At 44.9% G+C, this 26,834-nt stretch overlaps 1 protein-coding gene across 1 annotated transcript in view; it reads right to left on the minus strand.

The window, feature by feature from the left end:
• The window catches only part of LOC117069714, an 83,557-nt gene extending 57,115 nt beyond the window's left edge, over window positions 1–26,442 (minus strand). The window contains exons 1-3 of the mRNA XM_033188170.1: window positions 26,344–26,442; window positions 24,867–24,954; window positions 24,639–24,788 (exon numbers count right to left, since the gene is read on the minus strand). Of these exons, the coding sequence (XP_033044061.1) occupies window positions 24,639–24,788; window positions 24,867–24,954; window positions 26,344–26,442 (337 nt within the window). The remainder of the gene's footprint in view (window positions 1–24,638; window positions 24,789–24,866; window positions 24,955–26,343) is intronic.
• Window positions 26,443–26,834: the final 392 nt, after the last annotated feature.

Below are 26,834 nucleotides of genomic sequence, written 5' to 3' on the forward strand. Positions count from 1 at the left end.
CTCGAACTCCTGACTTCAGGTAATCCACCTTAGCCTCCCAAAGTGCTGGGATTACCAGAAAAAGCCACCGCACCCAGCTGGTAGGATCTATTTTTAAGGCTAAATAATATTCTATTGTGTATGTGTGTGTGTATACACACACACACACACATATATATATTTGTATATATATCACAGTTTCCTTTTCCACTTGTAGATGGAAACTTCAGTTGCTTCCATAACTTAGCTATTGTAAATAATGCTGTGATGAACCTGGGAGAACAGGTGAGGTGGTGATTTCATTTTCTTTGGTATATACCAAGAAGAAGCATGGCTGGGTCATGTGACAGTTCTTTTTTAAATTTCTTTAGAAACCTCCATACTGTTGTCCACAAAAACTGCACCAATCTATGTTCCCATCAACAGTGTACAGGGCTCCCTTTTGTCTACATCCTAACAGTTTGCTATCTCTTGTCTTTTTGACAATAGCCATCCTAACATTTGTGAGTTGATATCTCACTGTAGTTTTCATTTGCACTCCCATGATTATTAGTGATGTTGAGCACCTTTTCATACACCTATTAGCTATTTTTGTCTCCATTGAACAAATGTCTATTCAAGTCCTTTGTCTGTTTTTCAATCTAGCTATTTGTCTTTCTATTATTGAGTTGTATGAGTTCTTTATACACTTTGGATGTTAATCCCTTATCTGATAAATGGTTTGCAAATTTTTTCCCAATCCACAGGCTGCCTTTTCTTTTTTATTGTTTCCTTTGTTGTGCAAAAGCTTTTTAGTTTGATGTAGTTCCATTTTGTGGCCTGAATTTTTGGTGTGATAGCCAAAAAATCATTGCCAAGGCCAATGTCCAGGAGCTTTTCCTTTATGTTTTCTTCTAGGACTTTTATGGTGTCAAGTCTTAGTTTAGGTTTGTATACATTTTGAGTCGATTTTTGAGGTATGGTGTAAGATAAAGCATATGAATCAGAAAGGAAGAAATAAAATTGTATTTGCAGATGACATGATTCCATATGCATTCCATAAAACCCCCAAAGAGTCCATAAATATATTGTTAGAACTAATAACTAATAAATTTAGTACATTTTGTAAATTTACTAATAAATTTATTAAATATTTTTATTAATTATTAATTTCTTTATAATGTATTTATTTATAAATTAATAAAAACAATTTATTTATTAGATTTTATATCATATTATTAGATTTCATATTATATTAATAAATGTAATTAATTACTTTTAAATTGTTTATCAATTTATTAAATGATTTATTAATAAGTTTATTAGCAAATTTACTAAATTTAGTAAATTTGCTAATAAATTTAGTAAAGTTGCAGGATACAAAATCAATATACAAAAATCAGTTGCATTTCTGCACATGAATAATGACCTTATGAAAAAGAAATTTAAAAATTTTTCATTTATAATAGCATCAAAAATAAAATAAAATAAAACATTTAAGAATGAATTGAACCAAGGAGATAAAAGATCTGTATGCTGAAACTCTAATGAAAGAATTGAAGAAAATCCACACACAAAAAAGATATCCTATGTTGATGGATTGGAAGAATTAATCTTGTTAACATGTCTGTACTCCCCAAAGCAATATGCAAATTCAGTGCAGTCCCTAAATTGCAATGATATTCTTCACAGAAATAGAAAAAACAATTCTAGAATTTGTTGGAATCACAAAAGGCCCCTAATAGTCAAAGCAATTCTGAGAAAGAAAAACAAAGTTGGAAGCATCACAGTTTCTGATTTAAAATTATATTACAAAGTTATAGCAATCAAAACAGTATGATACTGGCATAAAAACAGACACATAGGCCAATGGAATAGAATAGAGAGCCTAACATATACAGTCAAATAATTTTTGAAACAGTGTGAAGAAGACACATGGGGAAAAAACCAATCTTTTCAATGAAAGGTACTGGGAAACTGGATTTCCACATGCAAAAGAATGTGATTGGACCCTTATCTTTAGGACATACTTATATTAAAAAATGTGTTATTTATCTGAGATAAATAACTGGGCATACTGTATTTAATCTGACAGTCTTTTCTAAGCTTCTTCCTCTGCAATATGGTGATAATAAGTCTCTACCTTGTAAGTAAATTAACCCATGTTAAGTATCTAGAACAGAGCCTGACACATGGTAATGCTACATAACTGTTTTATTATTAACTTTCTAATCTTTTCATGAGGTGACCATCAAAATTCTGCCTCCAAGACACCTCCATGGAACTCTAGGACTCTGTGGCACATAGTTCAGGAAACCACTCATCCCAACCTAGCATCTATTTTAAGCAAACCAAGAAAGCTCCCTGAGAGCAGGGACCATGCCTGTTTTCCTAAACAGTATATTTCCAGCACAAGCACAAGGCCTACAACGAGTTGAAACTCAGTTAATATTATTGAGTAAACAATTAAAAGATTATCTTGCAGATTAAAAAGGCCAAAATAGATAACTGTGTGGCCAGTGGTTGTACTGGTGCTAGAATCCACCAGTAAATATGCATTGAGAAACCAGGTTAGGTCTTAATGAGCATGTAGTCTAGCTAAAAAGATAAACACTAAAGACCTCCAGGAAACAAGAGATGATAGCATACAAGAGACACCCGATTTATGGTGTCTTTTGGAGCCTCTAAGAATGGGGTTGTTTTGTTCGGGTCTAATCCAGGCCTCATCCTGTGAAACTGTGTCCTGACACTGCCAGTTCACACTGCCCAATTGGAGTCTCTGGATTGACTTTTGCAATGAATTCACATAAATGGTTAAACAACAACCAGCAAGTGTTACTTTAGCAGCTACTGGAAATTAGCCCTACGAAAGGCACAGGTGTAATTCAGAAAAGCATAAGCCAGTAGTGTGACCTCACAGAGGCACAGTCAGAGAGATGAGACAGATACTTTAAACCTCAAGAAAACAAGAGATGAAACATAATATTGAATGAGGAGGAAAATGTTGGTGTGTCCTATGTGGCCACTGGAGAGAAAATTAGGACCAGTGAGGAGAAATTGTAAGAAGGCATATGTGAAGGTAGTTTCTAACAAGTAGAACTATCTAAAGACAGAGTGAATGGCACAGGGAAGCAGTGAGTCCCATGTCACTGGAGGCATATGAGGGAAGTCTGGACATTCCTTCGTGGGAATATTGTACAAAAGAGTCCACAGGAAGTTGGCCACACTGGTCTTTGTGATTCAGTCTGCACCTAGTATGTAATGTAACCAGTACCTGAATTGCATCCTCCAGTTTGGGGTTGTCCACATTACTCAAGAATCAAGCCTGTATCTGAGACGATACTGTGCTTGACAGCCAAGCTGAGAGCTGGGCTCAAGCTCCATGAGCCACACTTCCCCTAGCTGCTAAGTGTTGGGGGAGGTGTGGGGAGTGCAGAGGAGATAAGCATGCCAGTAGGAAGGGGACAGTTTTCCTCTCCCCTCTTCAGAACTATTTGCACTCCCAGCAAAGCTGAACTGCACAAACCACACCACTTACGAGGATTGTTTTACATCAGAATTACAACAAGATTGTACAAAGCTTTTTTATATAATTTATTTTTTTTGTACCATTAGAAGATATTATCTGAGTTACGCCAAAACCATCTGGAAAGGCAGGAAGGCACTCGGCCTGCTGCCTGGATCCTCTGCTCAGCTCAGCAGGCCTGGCATAGAAAATGAAATGCCACAGCTCGCACCAGCCGCAACAGCCCCTTCACCCGCTGTCCATACGCATCTTTAACTCAACCACAGACACCCGCCCAGCACACTTCTTCTGCACACTTCCACCTCCTCTTGGGCCTTCTCACAACTGCGTCTGGTAGAGAGATACTGCCTGGACATCTTTCAGCAGGGCATTTTTTTTTTTTTATTGTTTGCTTTTCAGTAAGAAGCTTGAAGAGCCTTGGTACTTAATTTGTGGGTAGGAGAAACTTAAATGGATAGAATGCAACCCCAACCATTTTTCCCTTGAACCTGTGTGTCTGCTGCTACACCACCCCCACCACCTCCATACACCACGCACAGGGCTGCCACTCAAACTCAGAGACTTGCCCAGCAGACTGGACCTTGTTAGATAGGCAGGCTGAGGAGTGACCAACCAAAGGTCTGAATCATTTAGAGCAGCCCAAGTCCTGAGTCTCCTTTGCTATATAGTGAGCCATTATCATCCCAAAGTCTGAAAATACAAGCATTGAATTTTTCAAAGAGAAGTATATATATGCCTTGTTTATAAACAGCAAAGAAAAGAAGATGAGATACCTGGAAAATATATATTTACCAAAAAAAAAAAAAAAACAACAGATCCTGATTATTTTTAATTGGATTGGAAGGGGTTACTTCATTATGCAGCAAATTAGAAAATTCATAATTTATCATTGCACCCAGTCGAAATGCCACCCAACTGAGTCGCACCCCTGTGAAAACCATCACATAGTAGCAAACTGTCAAGCCTGCTGCAGCCGACGGGCAAAATTAATATGCAAATGTATGCAAGAAATTAAAAAGCAGAATTACCCAGGCAAATGAGGTAGCTATACTTGAATTGTTAGAATTATGAATAATTACTGCGAATTTTCTGCTCCTAATATAACTTGTTTTTTGATAAACAAAGACTTAATTATCGAGATGCGCTGGAGAATTTCCGTGGCGCTCATTAATCTTGCAAAAAAAACAAGTCCCTGGTGCCCAAGCCGTAATGAAGAGCGCGTGCCCTGAATCTTCAGAAAGATCACAGGCACCAGGGTGCCAGGGCTGGAGAAAAAAAATGACAGTGCCAATGTCCCCTCCTGTACCCTGGAGTGTCATAACGTCTTCCACTAACTATCAAAGGGACTTATTTATGCCAGCAGCTGAGCTATAAGTCCAATTTACGATGCCTTGAGCAGTGGTGAAATGATCTGTTGATGTGCGGTGGAAATGCCATCTTGCAGTGGCGTGCGCTGGTCCCAATGATACCAACATGATGAGGACCCCGAGCTCCGGCGCTAATGGATGTCGCGTGACAGACCGTAATCCGCAAGAGGGAACATCTTTTAGGACCGGTCTCGATGGTTCTCCATTAATCTTGGTTGTGCAGCTCACTGGTGTCCATGGGAACAAGGGCATTATCGTAAACACTGGTTTTAAATTTTCTCATTAAGAGTGGCAACTTGAAGGAGCAAGACCAGGCACCACCCGACGGGGCAGTGGCCCGTGTAGCCTTCACTGTCTCTAGTGACCAATGCCCAAGCCCGATGGGTGGACCAGGGAAGCTGTCCTTTCTTCCGGTCAGGACCAGCAGGCAGAGGGGAGCCAGGAAGGCAGCCTGAGGCAGGGCTGTTTCCACAGCCCACAGCCCGAGAAGCCACATGGCCCTGTGCGAGCTGGGCTCATTTACCAGAAGCTTGCAAAGGGGCCATCCCCCACCAGGTCCTCCCAGCACACAGCCGAGGGGGCCTGCTGAGCGTGTATTATTACTTAAAACCTGGCATCTAAGTGGAATAACTGAGTTCCCGTCATCATTAGGCCGATTAGCGCCGTGACAAACCCTCACAGATCATAAGGCAAAATTACAAAACATCACTTCTGGAGCTCTGAGTCGGCTGAAGGAGCTCCCGGCTGCCTGCATTTTCAAACATCTCCTTTCTGAATTCAGGCCCCCAAATACCCTGATGTCTTGACAGAACCATTTCACTGTGTAGGCAAATTGTCACCTTTTACACCAGGGCATCTGTCATTTTTATACTCAATGCTGCCTCTCCTTCCTCCTTGCTTGCCCACTCTCTCTCTCTCTCTTTCTCTCTCTCTCTCTCTCCTCTCTCTCTCTCTCTCTCTCTCTTTCTCTCTGTCTATCTCCCTCTCTCTTTCTCTGCCCCCAGTCTTGGTACAAACCCCTTGGGAAGCCAGCACCCTATCCAGGAATGGACTCATATATCTCCTGCATTATACTTACACAAAAAGAAAAAACCCTCAACAAGCCAGATAGAAATGATGTATCTCCGACATCATTCATCTCCAGATTTTATTTTTATGCAGAACTCAGAGCAGCTTGTCTTGCATTCTCTCACATTCCCTAAGATTAATTCTCACCATGGGCCTGTGATAGGATTGTGAGGGTGAGAAGACATTCAAGCTCAACAGGGAATGAAATACAACTCAGCAACTCCATCTTCAGCCACTCAGACCAATTCCTGAGGGGACGTTCCTGGAGTAGCCATCCTTCTCTTCAGGTTGAATACTCCCCCAGAAAGAGGGAGGCAGGGGAGTCCATCATCTACATGTTCATCAATCCACCATTGGACATTTGACCAATGAGTAAAATTGAATAGCTACTCAGTCCCTAGCACTGGAAGGTCACAGTAGAATATAAGTCACCAGAGAGAAAGACTCAATATTCATAGCAAACTCTACCACTTAAAAGCTGTATGACTGTCTTACTCTATTTTCTGCTGCTATAACAGAATACCACAGACTGGATAATTTATAAAGAAACAAATTTTATTTGGCTTATGGTTCTGGAGACTGGGAAGTCCAAGAGCATGTCAGTGGCATCTGGTGAGGGTCATCCCATTGCAGAAGGGCAGAAGACAAGCTCAAGGGCAAGACAGAGACAGAAAGGAAGCCAAACTTATCAGGACTTCTGCAATAACTCCTGCAATAACTAACCCACTCCCTAGGTAATCCATTCATGAGGGCAGAGCCTCCTTGGCCTGATCACCTGTTAAAGACCTCACCTCCTAATACCATTATAATGCCAATTCATATTAACATGAGTTTTGGCAGAGTCATTCAAATCACAGCAGTGACCTTGAGCTATTACTTAATGTCTCTGAGCTGCAATGTCCTCAACTGCGAAAAGGGGACAGAATGTGGCAAGAATTACATGGCATAAGTATTAAAACCTCATCACAGTACCAAACACATGATAGGTCATTTGCATTTTTATTATTGGGCTAAAAAATAAATTAGGCTAGTCTCAGCCTATCCTCAGGAAGGGTAGAGTTCAGGTGGGTGTCACAGGGAGGCAGTACCAAAAAACATGATACAAAAAATTAGCAAATAATAGTGAGCAAAGGTGAATTATCCTGACTTTAGAAAGTGTCAGTGGGGATTGAAGTAATCAGTGAAGTGACAGACACACCAAGATTTCATCTCTTACTCAAACCCTAACCTTCAGAGCTCTCTGCTCTGAGACACTAGGCTAGGCTCTGGAAGCCACACGTCTGTTTTCTCTGCTGCTCCCTGGTAGGCTCGCAGAAAAAATGAATTTGCACTTCCTGTTCCTCTGTCCTTCCTCTTTTCCTTCTTCACTCCAGCAGCAGCAGTTCCTTTCTGCACCAGGAACTGAATCTAGTTGGAATGTTTTCAGTACCTACCAGACCAGCTTTCCTGTGCACCATGCTAGGGAGACCAAGTTTTAGTGCTGAAAGTCCCACACCCTAGGAATCCCCTTCATCTCAAGGCAGACCAGAATGGTTGCTCACCCTTCTCATCTCAGAGACACCAGAACCAGCCAAGCAGCACCCGCTCCTCAGAGGTCTAGGTTCAAGCTCCACAAACTCTGCTGTGCTTTCTAAGTTCTGATATTTCTACCTTCTTTCTTTGTCCCCAGCCCTGGGAGGGGGTTAGGCCATTTTCTGCTGCAAAAACAGAATACCACACACTGAGTAATTTATAAAGAAAAGAGGTTTATTTGGCTCATGATTCTGGAGACCGGGAAGTCCAAGAGCATGTCACTGGCATCCAGTGAGGGTCATCCCATGGCAGAAGGGCAGAAAACAAGCTCAACCCCGGGGCTGCTTCCTGCTCCCATGATACCTTAATGTGCTCTTTCTGAGGATGTGATTAACAATCTCATAAATAGTTAACGCTTCTTTATTATTAATTGTAGTAAAATATACATAACACAAAATGTACCACTTTAACCATTTTTAAGTGTATAGTTCAGTGGCATTAAGTACATTCACAGTGTTGTACAACTGTCAATACTCTCCATATCCAGAGCTTTCTGTTTGTTTGTTTTTTGGGTTTTTTTTTTTCAGATGGAGTCTCACTCTGTTGCCCAGGCTGGAGTACAGTGGAACAATCTAGGCTCACTGCAACCTCCACCTCCCAGGTTCAAAAGATTCTCCTGCCTCAGCCTCCCAAATAGCTGGGACTACAGATGTGTACTACCACGCCTGGCTGATTTTTTGTATTTTTAGTAGAGTTGGGGTTTCACCATCTTGGCTAGGCTGGTCTTGAACTGTTGACCTAAGGTGATCCACCTGCCTCAGCCTCCCAAAGTGCTGGGATTACAGGCATGAGCCACTGCACCTGGCCAATCTCCAGAACTTTTTCATCTTGCAAAACTGAAACTCTGTACCCATTAAACAACTCTGTATTCTCTCTCCCCTACCCTGGCAATCACTGTTCTACTTTCTGTCTCTACAAGTTTGGCTGCTCTAGGAACCTCATGTAAGGAATCATACAGTATCTGTCCTTTTGTGTCTAGCTTATTTTTCTCGCATGTTTCCAAGCTTCATGCATATCACAGCATGTGTCAGAATTTCCTTCCTTTTCAAGGAAAGGAATGATATTTCTGAATAATATCCCACTACATGTATATAACACATTTTCTTTGTCCATTCTTCCACTGACGAACCCTTGGGTTGATTCCACCTTTGCCTATTTTGAATAATGCTGCTATGAACATGGGTGTGCAAACATTGCTTTAAGACCCTGCCTTCAATTCTTTCAGACGCATACCAAGAAATGGAATTGCTGGTTCATAAGCTAATTCTATATTTAATTTTTTGAGGAGCCACCATAATACCTTCCACAGAGGCTGCACTATCGTACATTCCTACCAGCAAGGCACAACGGCTCCAGTTTCCCCTCTTCCTTGCCAACACTTGTTACCTCCTGTTTTGCTGGTAATAGTTATTCTAGTGTGTGTGCAATAGACCACTTCTTTGTTAGATTTACTCTGTTGGACTAACAGGCATGGCTCCATCTCCTGGTTGGGCCCTGGGTGATACAGAAGGCTTCCAGGAGGAGCTGTAATTGGAGCAAATCACTGGAGGATGAAGCACCCAGTGGGTGCTGAGAGGGAGGGCATCAGGGCAGTACTATACTGTTGAGGAGAAGGACCAGAGAAGAGTGGGATTGGACCCTTGCCAGTTTTGGGTGAGGCCATGCAACTCACATAGCCAAGCTGGATTCTATTCTCCCAGCAACCTGTCCCTGAAGCTGAAGTAAGTGTCCCCTGACTGCAAACCCAGCAGTGTGCTCCCAGATCAACACTTCTCTAAGCGTCTAAGGAGCAGACCTAGGAAGCCTCTGATGAAGTATGCGGCCCACTAAACAAATGCAAAACCTGAGGCCTGCAGGGAGGCAGTAACTCAGCCACAAGACCCTGTGAGAACTCAGCCTTCTTGATTCACTCCATCTCATAGCACTGGTCTCAGTCTTTCTCCTACATACCACCCTCCGTGTAGAGGAAAACACCTCCTTTGCCTTCCCAGGCCCAGTGGTGGTGGTAATAAAAATAAGCAGGTTGATTGAGTGCTGACAATGGACCAGGCACTTTACAAGCATCACGCCACTGTCCAGCCTCAGCATTGTCCAAGGTCAGGTCGATCACTGTTCCCATTTTACAGATGAGGAAACTGAGGCTTAACAAGTTTAAATGGGCTGTCTGAGCTACAGAAGTTGAATCAGGATTAGAACCCGGCAGTCTGACCCCAAAGCCGACATGCTTTGGCCATTCCACCCCTCCCCTCTGCACTGTGGGAAGATGTGAAATTTTCCAGAGGAAGGACCTGAATCCTCAGAGCTGCATGCCCCCAGAACGCTGAGAGGGGCTGAGACGTGGATGCTAAGAACTTTCAGCGACAGCTGCTGATGGCGAGTTGACTTAGCACTCCTAAGGCAACATGTGGAAGGCAGAGGCAGTAATTGGGAGAGACAGAGAGAGCCCAGAGCCAGGCAGAGCAGTCCTGTCAAAAGTCCTGAAGAAGGCAAGCACGTTCTGTATTATTTTTTCTGCCCATATTTATTATTTATTTAGGAATGTGTTTTTCCCCCAAGCTCTTTCTGAGGCTGTGGTGAAGAGGGCAGGCTGTGTGGGGTGAATCCAAGGAAACGTGGACTCACCCTGCACAGAGGCCCATGCCCACTTCTACCGTGCACTCAGGACTGGGATCAACAAGGGCCCTGATAGGGAACCGTGGCCCTGGGCAAGGCTGGTGCAGAAGCCTGACACCAGCCCTGGGTTGGAGCAAGTGAGCAACCCAGCCCTCCAACACAGGCAGGTGTAAAGGCTAGGCTCCCCCAAGGAGCAAGATCCAGAATCTGATGCAACTCTCCTCTCTGCCCAGGGCCTCTCAAAGATCCAGTGAAAGCCCCAGACCTATTTCTTACACACCTGGGGGGTTTGTAGAGCCCCCTGAAGCCCACTGTGGACAGCCTTGGGACCCACAGACCCCAGATTAAGTACCTATGAGCTTGCCTCCAAGATTCTTAGGGACAGGGATGGGCTTGTTGTGGAATCCCTGACACCTAACACTGGCTAGCCCATCACAAACCCGCACGCATGTCCTGAATAACAAAGTAACTCCAGGTAGATTCTCATGGCTGTTTTGCAGGTGAGGAAACTGAGATCCAGAGAGGATGTGCAATTTGTGCAATGCCAGGATCTGTCTCCAAAGTCCAGACTCCATCTTCTCTGGCTGCTGCCTTCAGTGGTGCTGGGTATCACAGTGAGAGGTTAGCATTTCCTGTATGTTCAGGTGTGCAAGCGCATCAACACATTGTCTCATTCAATCTCCACAGCAACCATAGCAACAGGCCTAGCATTGCGTCTGTTTTAAAGCTGAGGAAACTGAGGCACAGAGATGTTGAGCAACTTACCAAGGCTCTCAACAGGCAAGTGGCAGAGCTGGATTTGGACCAAGCAGGCTGCCCCCAGGGCTCATGTGCCCACCAAGTGGGCTCTGCTGCCTCCCCCAGGGGATCTGCCCAGGTTTTGGAAGGCGGGAACGCCCCAGACTCCCTGCCCTGTGGGAGGGGACTTTGAGGGGCAGCAGCATGTGGAGCTAGAGGCCAGGCACAAAAGCCAGGCAGGCCCCCCAGGCGAAGCCAGGAGCCAGCACTTGCTAGCTGTGAGCACCTCAGGCCTCAGCTTACTCAGCAGGAACAAAAGGTGGGGAGGGGCTATCCCCACTTCGAGATGCACACCCAGCATTTGGCACAGACATGCAGGCACAATCCAGGTGATCTGCAGAAAGCACTCAGAACAGTGTCTGGCACAAGTGGAGTGTCCATAAGAATGAGTTACCGCTGTGGTTATTATTACTGTTAATGCTCTTTAACCTCCCTCCCACATCCATGACGGAAAAACTGAACCATCAATATGGGGGGAGGTGGTGGGGGTGCCTAGAGAAAATGATAAGCAGGGGCCTGGAGTCAGCACGCCTGTCCCAAACCCAGTCCAATACCCTGGAACAGGTTCTCAACCTCTCTGTGACTCATTCCCTCTGCTACTCCCATCCATGAACCAGGGATAACAGTGATAACCCCCACCTCATGGCCTTGTTGCAAGCACTAACTGAGATGGCCCATGCTGTCTTTAGAGCCATGAGGGCACAGGGGAAGCATTCCGTAAGTGCTGCCTGTTCGTGTCATTAGTGGTCACAGCCTGGTCTGTCTTAGAACTTCATTAGGGCCGGGCGCAGTGGCTCATGCCTGTTATCCCAGCATTTTGGGAGGCCGAGGCAGGCGGATCACACGGTCAAGAGATCGAGACCATCCTAGCCAACATGGTGAAACCTTGTCTCTACAAAACAAAAAAAAAAATACAAAACTTAGCTGGGTGTGGTGGCGGGTGCCTGTAGTCTCAGCTACTCAGGAGGCTGAGGCAGGAGAATTGCTTGAACCCAGGATGCAGAGGTTGCAGTGAGCTGAGATCACGCCACTGCACTCCAGCCTGGCGACAGAGTGAGACTCCATCTCAAAAAAAAAAAAAAAAAAACTTCATTAGAAATGTCTGGTTTGGTCAAGTCCGTGCACTTCTGCTTCAGGTGGCTGTGCCAGACCCCAGGCTGGAAAATCACACACAGCTTCCAGACTCAAGAGACTCACAATTCCATGTGGACAAAAGTGACCCCACTTAGTTCTTATATAAGGTTGGCTGTGAACTAAGCCATGGCTGAGAGACGCAAGGGAAGTTGCAGTGCTTACCACTAGACCTGGACAGGGTTTGAGGGACTGAAGCAAGACTCAAAAGAATGAGGATAAAATGGTAGGGAAAGGGCATTCAAGGCAGAAGGAACTGCATAGGCAAAGGGCCAGAGACTGTTCACAGATCACTACTAGAATATATAATGCCTTTGTGTAAACTGAACAAAAGGCACCTTGAACCCAGTGCGGGTATCCTCAGTCTAAATTGTACAGCTTGGTGAATGGGCATTGGGCCATATGCCATGCCCTACCCACCCCTTGGCTGGGAGCCCTCGTACACAGTGAACAACCTGACCAGCCATACACAGGGCTTTGGGTGTTCAAGAAAATGAAGACTCATTTGATGCTGCTGGAATGTGATGTTCATGAAGAGAAGGGTGCAATAAGAAGTAACATTGGAAAGATGAGATGGGCCATCTCATAGAGCAGGATAGCAAACTGGAGAGGGAGAACTAATTGGCTGTGTGTAGTCTATCAATCAGGATTGTCTGCCTGGAGCAGGAGGTGGAGTACAGAGAGGATGCAGACACAGATAGTTCAGAAAGAGCTGAGATTGATTAGTGATGTCTGTCATAGACACAGAAGGGGAGGCAGCTGAAGAAGCTTCACATAGCCTGTGCTCTCCTTGTCTCAGCAGGGATGGCAAGCTAAGGGATACCATTTTATTCTGGCGATGTTGCCAGGAGGATTTTCCCCATAAGAGGCTCTTCTGGGGCAAAGTTAGGCTGCAGCTCTGTGGGCCCCCATTTAGTTCTGTCTTAAATAATCAAAGTGCAGGTGGGGGAAGGAGAAAAATTCACCTGCTGTGGTGGAATGAAGCTGCAGCAGCTCGATGGGTCTGCCTCTGCCTCGTGTACACAGAGCCTTGGGCACAGACACTTGCCCCCAAGGAGTTTGAGAGACAAGTGCAGCTCTAAAAATTAATTTTTAATTGGCACACCATCAACACGGGAAGGAACAAAGGAGGGAAGGAGAAGCCTCCCTGAGCAACCCCATGGTTCCCCACATTGCCCAGTGACCATCTGAACCTATGCTGTCCACTGGAGTGACCACAGACTCCAGCCTGAGCACTGGAAACACAGCCTGAATTGAGTCTGAATTGAGATAAGTCTTAAACACTCGCCAGATTTCAGACTTAGTGTGGACAAAAAAAATACAAAATACACCTCACCAGTAATTTTCGTATTAATTACATGTTGAAATGATAATATTTTGGATAACTGGGTTAAATTAAATATAGTATTAAAGTTTATTTCTCCTGTTTCTTTTCACCTGGCCACTAAAAAACCTACTACACATGTGGCTCCCTGCTCTCAACTTTCCACAGGTGATTATGGCCCGTGCTGGGACCAGTCCCAGAGGTTTGGGCTCTGGCGACAAATGTATGTGAGGAGGGTGTGGCCCAGCCCACAGCTGGACTCCTTCCTATACAGCGCAAAACCTGCAGCCTGAAATCCCAGAGGAGAACCCCTGGTGCGTGGGTGCATGAGATTTGTGCTCTTCAAGGGAATCGACTTTACTTGTTTTATTTTATTTAGACTATTTTCTAGAGCAGTTTTATGTTTGCAGAAAATGTGAGTGTAAAATACAGAGGCTTCTTGTATGTTTCCCTTCCCCTCACATTCACAGCTTCCCCCACTGTCAACATTTTGCCATTGCACTTGTTGCAACTGATCAACCAATACTGACACGTTATTAATAATGAAAGTCCTTACTTTAGATTGGGGTTAATCATCTGTGTCATACATTCCATGGATTTTGGCAAATGGCATGTATCCAGCATCAAAGTGGTGTACAGAATAGCTTCAATGCCCTCAAAAGCCCCTGAACTCCACCCTTTCATCCCTCCCCACTTCCTCCCAGTTCTTAACCACCACCCATCTTTCTACCATCTCCATAATTTTGCCTTTTTCAGAATGTTGTATGGTTGGAATCATATACTAGCCAGCCTTTTCAAACTGGCTTCTTTCATTCAACAATGTGGACTGGAAGTTTCCCCATGTCATTTTGTGAGTTGACAGTTCATTTCTTATCTCTAAATACTATTCCATTGTATAGCTGTATCACATTTGTTTATTCACTCACTTATCGAAACACATCTTGATGGCAACTAGGTTTTGTTTATTTTTAAACGGATTTTAAACATCTAGATTCTTCAGTTCTTCTATTATTAGTAATTTAGAAGAAGAATAAAATACAGTTTTAGAAGAGTGAGTGGAACTAGGCCATCTAATACATTGATGGCAGATGTGCGAATCGCTGCACCTGTCCTCAAAGGTGTGTCTCAGATCCCCCAAGGAAGGAGAGGTCCAAAAGAGTCAGGTCCAGGGGGCTGGGATTCAGGAATGCCCCAGGAGCACCTGCTACCTCCAAATCGAACTGGAGATGCAGGACTTGCTGAACAATTGTGCTGGGGTAAAGGGAGGATAGTGAATGGTCTTTCATTAGCTGAATACCAGCCAAATGCCACGTTTTTAATCCCAACCAAAACCCTGTGGGGTCTGAATCAGCAAACTTGGTTTTCAGCTCAGAGACGCAATGCAACTTGCCTGAGGGCACACAGCAAGTTAAGCACCAGAGTTGAGCTTGGGGGCCAGGCCACCTGACTCCAAGGTCATGCATGTACATTTCAAAGTAGAGCATCCCCTCCCCAACCAAGAACAAGGCCCTCATGACTGCATCTTTGGGATGTCGTACCCAACTTCATCCTGGATCTTGCCCAAAATTTCCATTCCAACATCTTGTTATAAATGTAATTTCCATGAGAATACGAATCTTGTCTGTTCTTGTCACTACAGGATCTGCAGTACCTAGCACGGTGCTTATCACATAGTAGGCACTCAGCAAATAGTTGTTGAATGAATACATGAACAAATGAATGAAGAGACTCACAGTCTGGGAGAGATGAAAAAGGAGGAATATACCTGGATAGAGAGTGATCCAGGGCAGAGGTACCTGAGGCAGCAGGAACATTCAGACAGGGTCCCTGATCCAGCCTGGGGCATTAAGGGCTTCCTGGAGGAGGTGATGCTTATGCTGAGCCTCAAGAATGAGCTAGAATCCAAAGAGGCAAGGGAAGGAAACCCCAAGCAGAGAGGGAGGACCAGGATAAGTACAGTGGACGCATAGAAGGGGAGACAGAGAGAGGCCAGCAGAAGCCGTATATGTTACTGGAAGAGTCCTGGAGTCTATCCCACAGATACAGGACGACGGTTCCCAAAGGGAGTGCAATCTATGTGTGGGCAGAGGGGTGAGGCTCCGTCACCTGGAGGGGAGACTTTGGGCCCTGGAGAAATAGCAAACGGTAAAAGGGGTGTGTGGAAGCATGCAATAGAGAGGCCACCTCACATCACATTTGGCAGCCTGCCCTTAGGTGCCAATCAGGCCTAGGTTTTGGCCAGCTGCGTGACCTCACCTCCAGCAAGACACGTCTCTCTCTAAAGCTGTGTCCTCACCTGTAAAACCGGAGTCATGTGTGTGTTCCGATCAGGGTTACACGAATTATCGCAAGCACAGGGCCTGGCACACAGGAAGTGCTTGATAAATAGTAATGGTCGCTATTGATAGATAGGAGCTATTATCGTTATTTATCAAACCATCACATGGGAATTTTTTTTAAAGGTTGAAAAGCACCACCCTAGGGAGCCATTAAAAGGGTTTTAAGGAGGACACTGATGGGATCTGATTTGCAATTTAGAAAGATCACTCTGGCTGCCGACTGGAAGATGGATGAGAGGAGGAGAGAAAGTCAGAGACCAGCAAGGAGGCGATCTCCGTCACGCAGGTGAGAAATAACCAGGACAGGCATCGCCAGGGAGCTGAAGAGGAGCCGGAATGGAGGCATCTCATGGCGGGCTGCTCAGGGCTGGGTGATTGATTGGCCCCTGGATGAAGAATGGAGGCGGGCATGAGCAGGACTCATTTGGAACATCAGCCGAGAAAGCTGGACCAGCACCCATTTTCGAGGGCATGAGGAAGCAAGGAGAAGGAATACAGCTACCTTAAGCTATCCCTGTAGAGAAAAGAGTCTGGTGAGAGCTCATGACCTCCAGTGGGCCATTACCTAACACGTTTTCTTTGAAGATGAAAAGTGGATGCCATTCACCTTTATTTTTCATTCTTGACCAGTGAACTCTGCAAAGACACAGTCATGATGTCTCCTTGGGTTGGAACACCACGGGCTTAGTTTAAATTAACACAAAGCATTGGGATCCTTTTTGTTTGGGGTCGGGGGAAGTTCATTCAATGACACAGTTGGCACTGTCATGTCCCAGCATTAATTACAGAACACCATTGTTCCATGCACAGAAAGGGAACACCATATGTTTTTAGGAAAACCCTTTTATTTTTTCAGACGGAGTCTAGTTCTTTCTCCCAGGCTGGAGTGCGGTGATGCGATCTCAACTCACTGCCACCTCCGCCTCCCAGGTTCAAGCGATTCTCCTGCCTCAGCCTCCCCAGTAGCTGGAACTACAGGCACGTGCCACCATGCCCAGCTAATTTTTTGTATTTTTAGTAGAGATGGGGTTTCACCGTGTTAGCCAGGATGGTCTCCATCTCCTGACCTCATGATCTGCCCGCCTCGGACTCACAAAGTGAGCCACCACTCCTGGCCTGGTTGTCTTTTATAAAGTTTTTTAATAAAGTTTATAAAGCAGCATTACCTGCTCAGGTGAACATGTTGATCCAGATCGGCGGTCCCCCTCCCCCACACCGACATTCTTAGTCATGTTGTGCTTTTCATTGGCATTGGTAATCACTCTTTCCTTTTGCATTTCTTGTTCTCTCCTGCTCTCTGCATTTAGCCATTCTTCTCTTTACTTACAGGAGGCTGCCTTAACACTCCCCATAATCGTACTTAATACTCTGCAAATTAATAGCTGTTTTTTTCACAATCTGCCTCTCTCTAGATACATATATAGTTTTTGGCACCACTCATTGCCTCTCCCAGTTCTGCACATCCAATGTACAAGGTACGGTCACTGAATTTAAGATCTCAGTTCATAAAAGTACAATGCATGGAGAAACCATCAGTGACAGCAAAACAAGGTCCCTCAAGCCCCGTAGCTCGAGGCTCAGTAACAGATGACAGCACAACATATCTTCGGGATAGAGTATTTACAAAACTACTTTAAAAGAATTGCGTGTCATTAATCACAAGTTCTTAAAAATCAGTCTTTTCTTATTTGTTCTAATCTAGCTAAATGGCCCTGGAAATACAGTCCGTGGTTTGCTCGATAAATGCAAGTAGAAAATCATAATGTTCTCATCCAATTTCCAACTCATACATGGTGTTATGGATTTTTTTTTCTGCTAGCATTTCTCCAGTCCACTAAATATTCCAGACATACAAGAGTCTTCATTTGATTCATTCTAATAACTTTTTTCATCAATATGACTTTTGAGAATGCATTGGTATAGCAAATTAAATATTATTTATGACTTTAATTTGTGTCCTATTTGGATTTTACATTCACAGGGCCAACTTGGCTATCATCATTATCATATTGTTTTAGCCTACTCCTAAAATTAAAATCCACTCTCGTCTTTAAATGTTTTATTGTGCTTGTCGTTCTTGTTTTGTGCCGTACCGAACATGATTAATTCTGTTAGCCAAGTGCATATGGCCTGCCTGGCCACCATCCATTTCCTTCATCACGGCTGCCTGTGAGTGAGTACTTTATTATTACTTTTTTCATCTTTTCAATTACCAGATGTGCTTCCCCGTTCTCGGAGCTTCAGCACTGTCCAAATCCAAGCCTTTGCTATGGCTTTTGAGTCCAGTGCAATCGGCCCTGGCCCCAGCCTCCTCCCATGCCTCCCTTCCCCTCACCCACCACGCCAGCCTCCCAGCTTCCTGTTAGTTGCTGGAACACACCAAGCTCTTCCCCGCCTCTGGGCATTCCCACCTCCCCTTCCCTCTGCTGGTAACACTCTTCCTTCACTTTTCCCGTGACCAGCTCCTTTTCCTCTCGCAGGTCTCCTCTTTAAGAGGTTTTCCTGGACCCTTCTCCAAATGAAGCACGTCACCATCACCACCTCCCCCATTCTTCTGCATCAGGGGCCCCACCCTTTCTCCTCCTAGCATGTATCTCTGTTTGTAATATTTGTTCATTCATTACTTGTGTATTGTCTATCTCTCTGCTGTACCAGAGCAAAGATTTTGTCTACCTTGTTCACTTCTGTGTGCCAGGGACTAGGACATACAGAAAGCTTAGGTGCCCTAAGAAGAGAGGGGAAGGGGTGGTGAGGAAAGGAGTTGGCAGCAAAACATTCCAAATCAGAGGATGTCAGGACCCAGATATTCTTCAGAAATCTCCTCTGCTTCCCCATTCCCTTCCAGAATGTCTAGGGTAAGTAGAGAATGACAAACACTTGCCCAGACACTCTGGCGACTCCTGAACAGGTAAAAGTTAGTACCAAGGGAATAAGGGGGTCTTGGGGCCTCATGGCTCCTTTGGGGGATTTTTCTGGTGATAGAGTTAAAATGACACTGCACTGAGGGCTGACAACACCAGAAAGGGTTGTGGTCTCTCAATTTCCCATGAAGTACTTAGAAATAATCACGTGTAGATCTTGGCTTCTAAATACCATTCTGCACTAAAACGAACCAAGGTTCCTTAGAAAAATGGCTGACCTCAGGGCTTGGACAGGAAAAAAATATAAGATGAGCCAGGAATATTTTTCATGCCAAAAAAATAAGAAAGCATTCAAAGGATGATGGAAAGATCTTCAAAAATATAGATGCCAATGTGAAAGAGTTCCCACTGGCCAAATCTGGGACTGGTAAGCAATGAAGTAAATAATAATCATAACGGATTATGACCCATTGAATAAAATAAATTCTAATTCTTGGGTGCATTCTGATATAAAATAAATAAATAAATAAAACAGACTAGAAGTAAAAGACGGAATCACCTGGTGATCAGAAATCCAGGCACACTTGCCTTTAAAGGCCAGCTCTGCTGAGCAGGAGCTGGACCTCCTGATGAGGAGTTGCAGCAGCTCTCTACCCATCTGTGCATGAGACAACACCGGCACCTTGCTCACAGGCTGCCTTGAGAAGTAAATGAGTGGATCACCATAATGGAAGCACTAAGCACAGTGCTTAGCACCCGGGAAACACACATGACCGTCGCCAGTCTTGCGTTATCATGATTATTCTTTTTACTGCCCTGGACACTGACAGAAAATAACTAAATCACCCACACGAACCATCTCACTCCATTCCAAACAATTTGCATTATTACTATTATACAAATAATTCAGTAGAGGCCACAGCTGAGGCATTCACAACAGGACTTCTGAGGTGTTCTAAGAAGCTCTGTTCTAGGTTCTAGGAGAATCTTCAGCTCTCGCCTGCATTCTTCTATGTCTCCCTACAGTAAAATGCAATGACAGCCCAGTGCCTAGGGGACTGACTTATTGTTCCTATAAATCCTCTCCTTCCAAATTGGGCCCTCTCAGGGTCAGCAGCCAGGAGCCTCATAACCAGCTAAATGAGGCAGGAATAGAGCTAAGCCTGAAGTCTCCACGCCCCTCAAAAGCAATGGTTCCTGGTAGTTGCCTGGCACTTCCACCCAACAAGGAACCATCTCCCCTTGGTTTTGTTTACCTCGTTAAAGAGTGTGCAGGGAACTTCAGAGAAGGAAGCTGTGGCTTCTGAGAGTTTCATAACTTGCCCAAAATCACACAGTGGACCAGAAACAAGTTCAGTTCCCCTCTTAGAAAATCCTGCCTTTGATATGATTAAGTCCTTACAGAAACTGTACACACCAAGGACTATGTTTGGGTCCTTTGAAGAGAGCATTGGGCTTGCCCTGAGCCATACAGAGCATAGGTGGCAACACCAGCTGTGTTGAGCCTGGGGTCCTCCAAAACACGGGAGAGCCCACAGGGGCCTTGACAGAGAAGGAGGTGCAGGATGGAGGCAGACCCAGGGTATCGGCTTATAGAGACAAGGAAAAGCAAAGTGACTGAGCAGGTTGCAGGGGGCCAGGACTTTTGGCCAAATGAAAAGGATTTTCCTTTTCGAAGAATAACTTGAATTCTGATGGACCTGGGTTAAACTAATAGTTCCTACATTTAGGATTCTATTACCTTGGACAAGCTACTTAACCTCAGTTAGCCTGTGTTTCTCCATTCATCAAATGGGCTTGTATTAATCTCACCAACTTGGTGAGTGTTACCCTGTCCCTTCTTGTGCTTTGCACTAAAGACCACAGTTAGACATGGAGAAAATAACTAAATCACCTACACGAACCATTTCACTCCATTCCAAACAATTTGCATTATTACTATTATACAAATAATTCAGTAGAGGCCACAGAGGTTGCAGGTTGCAGCCAATAAGAACAATAATGAGGCCGGGCGCGGTGGCTCAAGCCTGTAATCCTAGCACTTTGGGAGGCCGAGACGGGTGGATCACGAGGTCAGGAGATCGAGACCATACTGGCTAACACGGTGAAACCCCGTCTCTACTAAAAATACAAAAAACTAGCCGGGCGAGGTGGCGGGCGCCTGTAGTCCCAGCTACTCGGGAGGCTGAGGCAGGAGAATGGCGTAAACCCGGGAGGTGGAGCTTGCAGTGAGCTGAGATCCGGCCACTGCACTCCAGCCCGGGTGACAGAGCGAGACTCCGTCTCAAAAAAAAAAAAAAAAAAAAAAAAAAGAACAATAATGAGATTATTATGTTCTAAATTACTTATTTATTTTAGCTTCTTTGGAAATCAGAATGCATCTTAGAGCTGACATTCTTACAATCAAGTGGCAGAATTTTTTCTTTCTTGGTGCACAAAATAAGCAACACAGCTAACAATAGATGATACCTTAGATATGAGAAAATATGGTAATGATTATTAAAATTTTCTAACTTAATACTTTCTATGTGCAAGGTACTATGCTGAGTGTTTAATAGGCTTCATCTAATTTGATGGTCTATGAGATAAATTCAATTAGAGTCACTTCATCAATTGATATGGTTTGGCTCTGCATCCCCACCCAAATCTCATCTTGAGTCATAATCCCTATGTGTCAAGGGAGGGATCTGGTGGGAGATGACTGGATCATAGGGGCCGTTTCCCCCATGCTGTTCTTGTGAGAGTGAGTGAGTTCTCACAAGAGCTGATGGTTTTAAGGCATGGCACTTCCTTGCTCTCTCTCTCTCTTTCTCTCTCTCTCTCATCTGCCACTGTGTGAGACATGCCTTGCTCCCCCTTTGTCTTCCGCCATGATTGTAAGTTTCCTGAGGTCTCCCTAGCCATGCAGAACTGTGAGTCAATTAAACCTCTTTTCTTTATAAATTGCCCAGTCTCAAGTAGTTCTTTACAACTGTGTGAAAATGGACTAATATACCGATGAAGAAGCTAAAGGACAAAATTATTAAGTAGCTTACACAAAGTCACAGACCTAGTGTGTCGGTCAGGATTGTTCAGAGAATCAGAACCAATTAGATAGATAGATAGATAGATAGATAATAGATAGTGATTTTACATAATCTATTTATAAATCTATGTATTAGGTATACCTTATATATATATACATAGACACCTGTATTAGCCCATTCTCATGCTGCTATAAAGAATTGCCCATGTCTGGATAAGTTATTTTTAAAAAGAGGTTTAACTGACTCACAGTTCTACAGGGCTGGGGAAGCTTCTGGAAACTTAAAATCGTGGTGGAAGGGGAAGCAAACATATCCTTCTTCACATGGCGACAAGAAGAAGAATGAGAGACAAGCAAATGCGGAAGCCCCTTATAAACCATCAGACCTCGTGAGAATTTACTCACTGTCACAAGAATAAAAGCATGGGGGAAGCTGCCCTGTGATTCAATTACCTTCCACCAGGTCCCACCCACAACACCCGGGGCTTATAGGAACTAGAATTCAAGATGAGATTTGGGTGAGGACACAGCCAAACCATATCAATACCCCAAAATACGTACATAGATTTATTATTTATCAAGATATTTGTTATATATAAAGAGATTTATTTTACATATAAAATAAATATATGCAGTATAAATTATACATATACCTCTCCAGTTCCAAAAACATGTTATGAACTCTCTCTCTCACTCTCACTCTCTCTCTAGATCTTTCTGGATCTCTCTCTACAGATACATCTATAGATCTAGAGAGAGTGTGTGTGTGTGATAGAGAGAGAGTACAAAGCATGTTTTTGGAACTAGAGAGGTAAATATCAGAAGAAACTATCAAAATAGTTGAAAGTGTTTGCTTTGTGGATCAGGAATCAAGAGAAGGAAGTTCAAACACAGAGCTGGTGTTTTTCACCATGTAGAACATATAGAACAATTTGATTTTAAACTGCATATATGTATCACAACAATAAAAATTAAATTAGCGTTAAAAAATGAAAACAAGCTTCCAGCACGGCGAGAATCTGGGGGACTGACCACAGTTTACCTTCTCTAACTCCTCCTTCAAAATCTCTCTGCTCCAGTTTAACAAGCCTCTTCCACCCTGGTGCCTCTCTCTTCTCACCTAGAAAATGGGACTGCAGAGCTGCCTGGAATGCCAGCAAGTGGACCCACGAGGCAAAGTACTTTCTGATCTTTCTCTCCCTTACAGACTATCATAGTAAATGTGTTGTGCCCTAATCAGACTCGAAGGATACACAAAACCAGGTATGATGTGGCCCCTGCTGGCCTCTCTAAGGACATTTCAATCCGCTCTCCCCAACCCTGATGCCGGCCGACCAAGCTCTTTCCCACCTCAGGGCCTTGGCAGGCTCTTCCCACTGCTTTGGACATCGTCCCCATTCCCGCATTCCCTGTAGCTGGTTTTGCCTCCTGCTGCAAATTTAATTTGCAGGTATGGCCTTCCTGCAGTGGTGTGGCCATCCCTAACCAAACTAATTAGGCCCTCATTCCATGTTCTCTCCCTTCTCAAAACATAGCAGTATCACATTTTAAATGTGATACTGGTTTACTTGTTTGTTGTCTATTGTTACTCAATAGATTGTAAGCCCCATGTGGGATAGGAGCAAGTTCATTTTATTTTTAAATTTTGCATAGCACCTGGCAAACAGCAGGCCCTCAATTGAATGGATGAGAGGAGAATGGTGGCAGCTAAATGTCACAAGAGACCACTGTGTTTACACCAAGCCCCTATATGCCTTAGTTAGTTTTGACCAGGTCTCCACTTGACTGAGTCCCCAGGCATAAAAGTCTCTAGTTTAGGCATTAACGTGGAAGCATGACATCAATTATTTGCAGTGTCCTGGAGTTCATAGCAGTTAACACTTTACATACAGCATGGCTATGGTCTGATGCCTGTGTCCTCCCAAAATCCATATGTTGAAATCCTAACTCACAAGGTGGCATTAGCAGGTGGAATCTTTGTGAGGTGATTAGGTCTTGAGGGTAGAGCCCTCACGACTGGAATTAGTGCTCTTATAAAAGACCCCAGACAGCTAGCTTGCCTCTTCGACAATGGGACACAGCAAGAAGGTGCCGTCTATGTATGAACTGGGAAGCAGGACCTCACCAGACACCAAATCTGACCAGTGCCTTGACCTTGGACTTCCCAGCCTCCTGAACTGTGAGAAGTAAATGCCTGTTGTTTATAAGTCACCCAGCCTATGATATTTTGTCATAGCAGGGCCCACGTGAACCAAAACAAGTACTCACTCTAGGCCAGATCCCGTTCCAAGCAATTTACACACAGAAACTCACTGGATTCTCATCACAGCTCTACTAAGTGGGTGGAGTTTTTAATCCCCATTTTACAGATGAGAAAACTGAGACAACAGAGAGCCTAAGCAAGTTTCCCAATCCACGCAGTTGGTATGTCAGGATGCAGACCCAGGGACTAGCTCCGGAGTCTACAGTCAACCACTGCATGACACCCACGAGAACAAAGTCAGGTACGAAACATGATGTAGCTTGCCTTGTGAAACGCACTCACTGCCATTACAAGCCCTCACTGTGTGCTAGACACACTCCTGGGCACTTTTCATATTTGTCTCCTTAGTCCTTTAATGCTGCCATCAGATCAAACAATCATTCCCGCTTACAGCTGCCAAAATCCCCGAGTCTCTTGGCAGGTGAGTTGAGAGCTGCCATTTGAATCCAGGATTCCCTGCCTTGAAAGCCCGTATGCATTTTCTGCTGCTTCTTGTGCTTTTGTGCCGGAAGAAGAGGAGTTGGAGGGTTGAGCAGAGCGAAAGAAAAAGAAAAATCAGCCAGTGTCTCCACTAAACATTTCTAATGGCAGGGAGTTAAGTAATGGAGTACATCCCACACATAATGACAGTCACTCCAGCTTGGAAGGGGAAAGCCATTATACCTCCTTCTAAGAATAGACGTCAGCATAATTGAAATGACAATTCTTGTAATCCTCAGATAATGAAGATTATTTTGAAATGAAAATCTTTTTCCGTTTTTCTTTTCTTTTCTTTTTCTTTTTTTTTATTTACCTACTTGCAAGGACATTTTTATTTTCAAAGGAAGGTCATTGAGGTCTCCCTCGACGGAAGCCCCACATTCTTTCTGAGCGGGTAAGTCCGCCTTGATCGTCCATGCTCTGTTGCTGGGCGGCTTTGATTCCAAGTGTAGCAAGGGTGTGGCTGGAGGGTGGATATAGGATTTGGAGCCATGCTGATAACATGGCAAGTTTTCCAGGAACGAGGGACAAGGTGACCTACTGGGTCTCTCTCCGTCACCCTCAGAGCCCATGGGCAGTGGTGGAGGAGAAGGAAATTGATCTCTGGAAACTGCCCTCCCGGAGGCCACCTGAAGTCGAAGACAAGAAGTGAGATTCAGAAGCCGCTCCAGGGTCACACTGTCTGTCTCTGGATCTTAGGGAAGGAGCTGCCCCTCACAGTCTCACCTGCGAATCCACTCTATCTATCTTCTGTCAGCTGTGTGGCTTGTACTCACCTTCCTGAAATTTCTTTCCCCTTCTCCTGACTAGAATTTTCTGCTTCTATCAATATCTGGGAACTTGAGGGAAGGGGTCATATATTTTTACCTTCTGTTACCAGTAGAATTGTGCCGCCACCAAAAAGACGTTAAAGTCCTAACTCCCAGCGCTTGCAAATGTGACTACATTTGTAAATAAGGTCCTTGCAGATATAAATAGTTATGATGCAGTCCTACTGGACTAGGCTAGGCGCTAATCCAATAAGACTGCTATCAGAATAAAAGGGGATATCTGGACACAGTCGGGCACACAGGGAACACACCCTGTGAAGAGCAGAGTTCTGCAGCCACAAGCCAAGGAGCTACCAGAAGCTCAGAGGGAGGCCTGGAACGGAGCCTCCCCAATGCCTTCAGAAGGAGCACAACCTTGTCCACACACTGACTCAGGCTTCCAGACTGCAGCCCTGGGAGGCAAGAAACCTGCTGTTTAAGCTGTTGTTTTGCAGCCCTGTGTTATGGCAGGCCTGGGAAACTAATACAATGGGTCATGTTATTTTTCTCAATTTCACAGATGGATAAGTTGAGGCTCCAACAAAGGGAGCCACCCAAGATCTCATGGCAGGTAAGAGAGAGTGGGACTGAACTCAGCTCAGGCTGACCCAGGGCCCTAGGGACTGAGGCTGTGGGAACCTGGTTTCTGGCTAGGACTTCACGAAGGGTCTCAGGGGCACAGCTCAGAGACTCCCTGCAGCTGAGCCCCTCGGGGGGAGAAGAGGCAGTGGAGCTGCTGGCCTCTCTGATGGATGGGAAATAAGCCTCAGGGCCAGCCTCACGCGTCCCATGATCTGGTGCTCTTCACCTGCCTTGCTCAGGAGAGCTAGGACCCATCTTTTAATTCCTCCTGTTAGACTAGTCCCCATTAGGAACATGAACCCAAATGTGGGACTTTCTAATCTTTGCGGGACACTTCAGGGTCTGCTAAGAAGCAGGCCCTCTCTGCAGTCACACATAGCAGCAATGAGAGCAAGACCTGGGGGTGGGTTTTCTTCCAACCTGGGGGCGAGTTTTCTTCCATGTGGTTGAAAACAGTTCCATCCCAGTGGCTGGGGCAGCCAGGGCTAGGCAGAACTAGAGGACCTCTCTCCAAGACACAGATGAAGGGCTGGGGGAACCTGTTTCAAGGACCGTAAAGTCCTATCCAGGCACTGGTGCCTGCCTTGGCTTTAAAACAGCCTCCTCCTTGTCACCTGTGCATCTTACCTGCACAAATAGCACCATGGACCCAACGTGTCCCCACCCCTCACACACCAGCCCTGCACACTCCCCCCACATCTCTACACCATCCTGAAGAGATGTCATCTTGTCCTCTCATGGTTCCTAGCTGAGCCAAGTCACAATGGCGTTCAGAAGGCAGTTCCAGCCTCACAAGGAGAAAGGAGACACTTGGTGGGGTAGAATGAGCACAGGGCAAGCAGCCCAGAAAGCCACATTCCCATCCTGTCCCCACCTGCCACGATTTAGCTCTGTGAGCCTTGCCTCCACCCCACCTCTTCTTCTGATCAACATCTAAACCTCCTTCAAGATTTAGCTCAAGCCTTGCCCTTGCAAAACCTTCCAGGCCTCGCCACCATGCACAGCCTGGGCAGGCTGCCCACAGGTCCCACGTGCCCTTGGCACACTTACCCCCTGTATTATCAGTGTCTTGGTGCTGTTTGCCAACCTGACTGTGGGCTGCTGAGTTGGGGGGGCAC

The sequence above is a fragment of the Trachypithecus francoisi genome, unplaced genomic scaffold (assembly GCF_009764315.1).
Source record: "Trachypithecus francoisi isolate TF-2019V2 unplaced genomic scaffold, Tfra_2.0 Lachesis_group3, whole genome shotgun sequence".
NCBI classification, from domain to species: domain Eukaryota; kingdom Metazoa; phylum Chordata; class Mammalia; order Primates; family Cercopithecidae; genus Trachypithecus; species Trachypithecus francoisi.